Source organism: Rattus rattus, chromosome 16, assembly GCF_011064425.1.
Source record: "Rattus rattus isolate New Zealand chromosome 16, Rrattus_CSIRO_v1, whole genome shotgun sequence".
Taxonomy (NCBI): Eukaryota; Metazoa; Chordata; class Mammalia; order Rodentia; family Muridae; genus Rattus; species Rattus rattus.
This window is the reverse complement of record NC_046169.1, coordinates 26082876-26091005: the sequence shown is the minus strand read 5'-3', so window position 1 is coordinate 26091005 and position 8130 is coordinate 26082876. Positions and strand designations below refer to the sequence as shown.

Genomic DNA, 8130 nt, shown 5'->3' with positions numbered 1-8130 from the left:
GGGCATAGTGTGTGATGTCCCCCGCTCTTGTACAATTGTGTGGGAGGGCCAGGGTTTGGGAGTCAACTCCTCTCTCCGGTGGCTGGTTTTGTAAATCAAAGTTGGTTGTAATCATCAACTTTATGCCTTTATTGATTTCACACAAGCCATCTGGCTGTAAATGCATCATGAAGCTTGGCTGCACGTATACCAGTCCAGGTCTCTTCTATCTCTACCTTTACAGCCCAAGTGGGCAGAAAGAAACCTCTGTCATCAGTCTTGGGTGGGCAGGGGTGTGTGGTCTCCACATCTCTCTGCCACCTCCCAGGGTCTAGGGCAAATAAAACCATGTTGGTGACAGAGGCACAGAAGAAATGCCTCCCAGCCTAGGCATGGGTTATAGCCGTGTGTACCCTATTTGGCTTTGGGTTGGGAGACACTCCTGATTTAAACTGCAGGAAAACCAGAGGGGCAGGAACCCTGCAGACCCCACAGATCCCCGGTGGGGATAAACACCCATGCCCACGTAGCTATGGGCTTCCACATGGGTAAGGAACTATCCACTTGCCTTAACCACATCTTCATCGGATGACCTGCACTCCACCGAGTCCGACAGAACTTGTACTGTGCCATCCTCCTCTACTGAGATCACCTTCACAGGGACAGCCACTGTCTTCCCAGTGAGGATGGCCGTGTTCAGGATCTCTGCCTCCTGGAAGAACAAACACATTGTCCATTACCTAATCTCCAACTGACCTGTCCCCTGAATGTGAGGATGTCTCTTCCTACCTCCCTGCAAAAGGCCTGGTCTTTCACCTGGGCACAGGAAGCCAAATGTTGGTAACAGGCAGCTGCCAAGAGGCCATTTCTGTCCACACCTGGATTTTTGTAGGGAGGATGTGATGGGGACAGTGACAGAGTGAACTCATGACACTGTGTTTGGCAAACACACATGAATCTGTAACGATGTACCCAGCCCTCTCGTAAGAGCCCTGCAAGTCCTGATCCTTCATATTACCAGAGGAGGCAGGCAACATTCCTGTTCCTTAGGTAGCACAGGGAGGTTTTCTGACGTACCCAAGGTCACAAAGCTAGGGAGAAACGAAGGTGAGACTTAAATAGGGAATTTGCATTAGTGACCTAGATAGTTCTTATATACAACACTTTTGACTTGTAAGAGCATAGATGGGCAATGCCAGAGAGAAGATGGGCATGGCCTTGCCTGCTTCTCTCTCTTCTCCTTTCACTTTCTTGCGACTTTCCAGGCTTTCCCTGGGTTCTAGCCTCTGAATGCTACTGCGGCTGAAATCACACACCCACAGTCACTCCAAGGCAGCACCTGCATGCATAAAACTAACTGGCTTCCTCCTATGCACTCACAAAACCACACATTTTTGCCATTAAACGTTCCCTTGAGGGACGGAACAAGAGATCTGTCCTTAGGTCACCATGTGCCCTAGTTGCAGGGTGTGGTGAAATTGGGCAGGAAGCTGGGCTGAAAACTCGGCTGGCTATCCTTAATCACGACGGAAGGTACCATGCAGGTTTCACAGCTTCAGGGATGGACCCTACAGTGTAGAGAGGGAAGGAACAAAAGGTGAGCACACAGACACAGGGTAAAGCTGGGGTCAGGGGGGACTGGGCTCTCTGATGGCCAAGTCATAGCCCCTTGTTTATTATGTTCATGTCTCAGTGACAAACATCATGACCAAGAGGCAAGTTGGGGAGGAAAGGGTTTATTCAGCTTACACATTGCTGTTCATCACCAAAGGAAGTCAGGACTGCAACTCAAGCAGGTCAGGAAGCAGGAGCTGATGCAGAGGCCATGGGGGGATGTTACTTACTGGCTTGCTTTCTCTTAGCTTGCTCAGCTTGCTTTCTTATAGAACCCAAGACCACCAGCCTAGGAATGGCCCCACCCACAATGGATGGGCTGCACACACACCCCCCCCCCCCGCTTGATCAGTAGTCGAGAAAATGCCTTACAGCTGGATCTCATGTAGGCATTTCCTCAAGGGAGGTTCTTTTCTCTGTGATAACTCCAGCTTGTGTCAAGTTGACACACAAAACCAGCCAGTACAATTCATGATATATATGTTTATATAAAGTTGAACAGGGAGGTGGGGTTATTGCATACCGGTAGACAAGGGGGCAGGGTTGTTATAGACAGCTGAACAAGGAGGCGGGTTTAGCTAATGTCAGTAGGATCCATTTCTCTAGGGGAGGAGTGTTCAGGCCATAACTATTGTGGGGAAACACACACTACATACACCACAGACACTGTCAACATCTACCTGTGGACCAGAAGGATTTGCAGTTCCCCTGAGTCTCATCCCTGGATGGCTTTGCCATTTTCCCAGGAGTCTGAGGCTCTGGGGTCCTTGACACAGCCCCCCCGCCCCCAACCCCGTCCATGTCAACAACACACATTCTCTCAGGACTGTGCTTGCACCCTACCCACTACACACAATAGCTGGCAACTGGGTGACTCCTGAGGTGAGGCAATACAAGGCAACGCAGGGTCCACCCAGCTTTTTCCCGGAGATACTTACTCTTCGGACTTAGCTGCCACGCCAGGAGGAACCCTGCATTTTGCAGAGCCAGAGCCTCCAACCGTAGCGTACCCTTTTCCGACAGCATTCCCATGAGGCCTTTCGGCAACAGGCCCCATTGCATTCTGGGAAGTCAGTGCTTGCCTGGCCCTTCTTGATAGAGTGACAGGAGATGGTTGAGTGCAGGGTCCGCTGGGTATCACCTGACTCAGCTGCCATTTTACTTTGACTTGCGGCCATTGGATCAGGGTGTCCTTGCTCTAAACACAAGCTCTGGGGGTACCGGGGGTGAGGCACCTTCCTTTGTGACTTAGCCTGTAAATAGCCTTGTGAATTTGATTTTTGTGTGGAATCTGAACTGTGGGAGTTGTTTTCCAGAAGACAGAATGGAGGCTATCCCCAAGCCATCACCACCTTCCTTATGGCAATCCTACTTCTTACGTAAGACACACGTCTTCCCTACCCCATGGCGCCTCACGGCACGTCAGCTCCTTTGGCTGAGTCTTAGCCTCAGCTGACATACGTCATTCTCATCCTAAAAGACAAGGCTCCACTTTGGAACATTCCTGAACTCAAAGCCAATGCACAGCTCCCCCCACCCAATATGCCATTAAACACACTTTAAATTTTATCATGCATTTTTATTTGTGTGTGCACTCAAGTGTGGTTGCCTGCGTGTGTGTGTGTGTGTGTGTGTGTGTGTGTGTGACTATGGAGTGGGCACATTTGCCATGTACACGTGTGGAGGTCAGAGGACAATGTATAAGAATCTGTTCTCTCCTTCTACTATGTGGAACCCAGGAATCAAACTCAAATTGTAAGGCTTGGCTGCAAGCCCTTCCTACACTGAGCCACCTTGCTAGCTCCGTCCTATAGATGCTTCCTTTGGAGTTACATGCATTACTATCAACTCTAAGAAATGATAGCTGTCTCCCTGTCTCCACCTTGCTAGCAAAATGGCGATCGGGGCTGTTGCCAATCTCTTTACCCTTGGTGAAAGAGGTTTCTTTTTGCAGCGGTGACAGTCAACACAGAGATGCAGAACTGTTCAGAGCGCTGGGAACATGCAACTCTAGTTGTATGCACACACAAATACACATAGTAAAACTTTGAAGTGTGTTTAATGGCATGTTGTGTGTGTGTGTGTGTGTGTGTGTGTGTGTGTGTGTGTGTGTGTCAGGGGGGTGCTGTGCATTGGCTTTGAGTTGAGGAATGTTCCAAAGCCTTGTCTTTTAGGATGACAATGCATATGTCAGCCAAGAATAAGGTTCAGGGAATATCGGGAAGAGAAGAAGGAAGAATGCGAGAGCTAGCGGATGGAGAGAAGAGCTATGGAATTCTGTTCTCTGGACAAGACTTGGATGATGAACACATCAACTCCCTCCCAGGAGCCGAGTAAGGCCAGACGACATTCCATCATGAACAGGGAAGGTGACCATGAGGCCCCATTCCACGCTGAGGAATTATTTAGAGTTGCTGAATCCTGGGGGAGAGGGAGCCATTTTTCATTAGGAGTGTAGCCACTGGTAGAGTGTCTCCTATTCACGAACACATAAGCAGCCTTCATGGACATGGAGTGTTATTTTTAAAAGGTGGGTGGGGACCTTCTGGGGGAGGAGAGGAATTGGGATGGGGATGGGTACGATCAAGATACATTTTATACATATATGAGATTATCAAAGGGTTTATTGCAGCACATGCACAAGTTCGAAGAATCAGGTTCCAACCTCCCGGGGCCTCCCGAGTTGCTGTGTGGAGAGGAGCTTCCTGCTGACTGAGGGAGGTGGGAGGACAAGGAAGCAGGTTTTTCTTGTCCTCCTGCAGTGTGATTTGGAAGTGACTTGTTACTACCGCATAAGCTGGTCTCCTCTGACTGCTGCAAGACTCAGAATTTGTTCCATACAGTGGTTGATGACCCGCTGTTCTAAGTCATTTTGGTGACCCAGCATTCCCTGCGGGATGTTCTTCCCGGGTGTGGTTGATTCCTTAAAGCTTTCTATTTCCCATCAAAGATCGATAACCTCACAAGCTCGGTGATCAGTCACTACCCACTCTTTGCCTTTTGTTTGCTTTCTGAAGTTCTTACCACCCTGGACTCACACACCACTAAAAAAAATAAATAAATAAATAAAATTAAAAAAAAAGCAGCAAACATTGTCAGGGTGATGAGTTGGGAGCTTTTCATGGACACCACATTAAACACAAGAGAGTTATTAGATGACCACAGAGATAGAGTAGATCTAATTAGCAATAAGACTGCGGGGCCATAAATAAGCCTCGTGCCTCTTCTCGCCAGCAGGGAGTATCACTCAGTCTGATGCCTGTGACATGTACAGATTTACAAACCACTCTCTCCTCCATCGAGTGCCTGGGTGCCTGGGTTCAGTGGTTGTAGCCTAAGGTGGAGAATCCCGCACTTTAGCAGCCACCCTGAAATAAGACTGTTGCTCCACTTAATGGGGAGCAATAGTAGTTTGAAAACCAAAGCAGCCTGCCACTTAGGCTGGCTTCTCTGTGCCACCAAGCCCCACCTGCTCTAATATTTTTATTAATGTGAATTTAACTGTTTTTATCAAAGCCGCACACGTTCTGTTAAAAATATCACACCTACTCAATACCTCATGAAAGGATGTTCTACAAGCACTCCCTTCCCCATGCCCATTTCTGTGCCTTCAATAGCAATTCTCCTGCCCATGTTATGAACATTTTTCTATGTATTGAAATAGGGCACTATGTAACCTGGTCTTAATGGAATGGTTTTTAGATCCAACCCACCGTTCTAGTTTCATTGTTGTTGCTGTAATAAAAATGCTCTGTGAAAAGAAACCTAGGGGTGGGAGGGTTCATTTTAGTTCAGAATTTCTGGTTATAGTCTGTCATAGTGGCAGGATCTTAAGAGAGATGGTCACATCACATCTATAGGTGAGAGAGAGCAGGGAAAGAATGCACATATATAGGCTTACTGAGTGCTCGCCCAAGACCCAAGCGTAGGGAGTAGTACTGCCCATAGTGGGCTGGGTCTTCTTGCTTTAATCAACTCAATTAGGAAAAAATCAATCCTGCCCAGGCAAACACACAGAGCAACCTCATCTAGTCAGTTCTTTTTTCAGACTCTCATGGAGGTTGTGTCGAGTTAATATTTGGAATTAATCATCACAATTACCAAATGGCGGCAGTATGGTAGATGAGATGTTTATACAGCATTTGGTTCTCTCTCCTTAGTCACCTTACATAGTCTTGGTTGGGTCTCTTTACTGGGTAAACCTATTATCTCAAGGAAACTGTTCTAATCAGGTATTGGAAGGATCAGATAGAGAGGAGTCTACAAATTTCAACTTGGAGATGGTTACACCCTAGAGATCTGATATGCAACGGGATGACTGTGATTGGTGAGAATGTTCTAGATACTTGAAACTTGCCAGTGGAGTCAGGCTTAAAGTCTTAATTCTGTTAATATGCGAGCCGTTAGTTCTATTATCTACTCTGATGGCGGCAGTCATTTCAGAATGTAACCAAAACACCATCCTACACACTGTAGAGCATTTTTTTGTCAATTAAAACTTAGTAAAGCTAGGGGGAAATGAGGTGGTGATCCCGAATAATTCTTGGGCATTGCCACAGGGAGGTTGAATCTAGCTTTTCTCCATCAATGCCACCTGGCTACAGGGACATGGCTGGAGTCTAGGAAGCTGGGTGACTCCTGAGATGAGGTAATACAAGGTAATGTAGGTTCCATCCGGCTTTTTCCCAGTGATACTTACTCTTGGGACTTAACTGCTGTGGCCAGGAGAAATTCTGGGTCACATGCAGAGGGATCTTTTTGGCAGGCTTAGCAGAAGGCCAACTGTAATTTACCAGATATGAGACCAATGAGGTCTCTGTAAGAAATTTGAACCAGCACCTCGCTGTACCAGACAAGGGACCCTGGGCAGGAGCCACCTAGCCATATCTAGGGTAGAAACGAAGATGGATGATTGGTGTGTTCGGTGAACGTGTCTGATGACTCTCAAGGCCCCGTCCACCTCGAGAGATAAGAGTGATTGACCATCCCTCAGTCTGTCACGTGTTGACTTTCCAGATTGTAGGAGCCATATTTCTTGCTCTTGCTTCAGTGACTTTGGCAAATTAGTTGCAGCTTTGTGCCTCTGTTTCCTTGTCTATAGAATAAAGTTTGTAAATACTTCCAGTCACTGGGTTGAATTGAGGCTTCTGTATGCGAAGGTCCTTAGAATATGACGGTGATACCCCAAAGCATGCTGGTCTTTATGGTTTTCGACTGCTCTACCAGGCTTCTAGACTTTCAGTCACACCTGCCCTCTGGAGCAGGAATGGAGAAAGAACCCTCAGCTTGTGGTTTTATGAACAAAGGGCTGGTCAAGTAACCTTGGCTGAGGTAATGGGAGCTCTTGGGAGCTAAGTGTCCTCATTCCGAAAGTCAAGGACGGGGTCCAGTGTAGTCTGCTCACGTGTCTGTGCAGCCTCCAGGTTCCTATATCATGTAGTTCCTACTTTGCTCTTTCCTGAACAAATGCCTTTGTAAGTCCCCGAATCTCTGCACCCTGCTCACATCAGCCTGGGAATCAGGCTTCCAGGCTGCATCCATTGGAACAGGGCGAATTAATGAGCTCAGCTCTTAAGAGTGATTGATGTTATTAACTTTTCAATAAGGTTAGTTATTATTAACTGTATCATAATGCATGCAATGACTTAAAGGGATCCAGTATGTTCTTGGCGAAAGAAAAGGGCTAGAGAGATGAGGTAGGGAAGGAAAAACCGCAGAGGAGGAGGAGGAGGGAGAGGGAGCAATGAGTTAGAGGAAGATACAATGTATCACAACATCCAGGGGGCCTCATGCTCCATCAGGGGTTAGAGCAGAATAGCAATGGGACCTCCCTGCCCTCTTGGTGACTCTCAGCATCCATGGCCACTGCTCAGATGCCAACTTTAGGATAAAAGCATGCATTTCTCTGTCACACACACAGTCCCCGAGCCATGGACTAGTTACTCAACTGGGGACAGATAAAGTCTCACCAGCGATGAACGCTGGAGGCTTTGAGCCCCGCAGGCTGCACTGCATGGGTGCCTTGGGGTTTGTGTGAGTCAACTTAGCTGTGTACTACTGCGACATCATATACTCAAGTTGGAGACTGAACCCAGGTGCCCCAGCCATGCATGGGTACTTGAAGTGCTGCGTCAGTGTCCCAAGTGTTAGAGTCCCTAGTGAAGATGGCCAGATGAAACAAAGATATTGCTTCCTGGCCTCTTTTGTGTCCATTAAATCCACAATAGGTTTTTCTCAGGAGGGCCCAGATGTGTCTCAACGGCTTCTACTCCTGGCTCCTCTATGGAGTTCCCAGAGCCTTAAGGTCCCAGCCTGAACATCTCAAGGGACTAGGACTCTTTCACACAGTTTGCCTGTGTCAGTGGCTGAGCCAGAGATCCAACTGGACCCGGGGGATGGAGGTGACCATGTCACTTGGTAAGGAGACTCTCCCACCCAATTCAAAGGGGACGGTTGTAGCTCCACCCAGTTGTGACCTTGTAGGCATGAGGACAGTTTGCTTATGTCTGGATTTCTGCAGAGGAGCTGAGAGTTAAT

At 47.8% G+C, this 8130-nt stretch overlaps 1 protein-coding gene across 1 annotated transcript in view; it reads right to left on the bottom strand.

Moving 5' to 3' along the window:
* Window positions 1-471: 471 nt before the first annotated feature.
* Window positions 472-8130, bottom strand: part of LOC116885610 (transmembrane protein 132D-like) — a 110998-nt gene continuing 103339 nt past the window's right edge. Inside the window, exon 2 of the mRNA XM_032886911.1 lies at window positions 472-691. Coding sequence (XP_032742802.1) covers window positions 536-691 — 156 coding nt within the window. The 3' untranslated portion in view covers window positions 472-535. The remainder of the gene's footprint in view (window positions 692-8130) is intronic.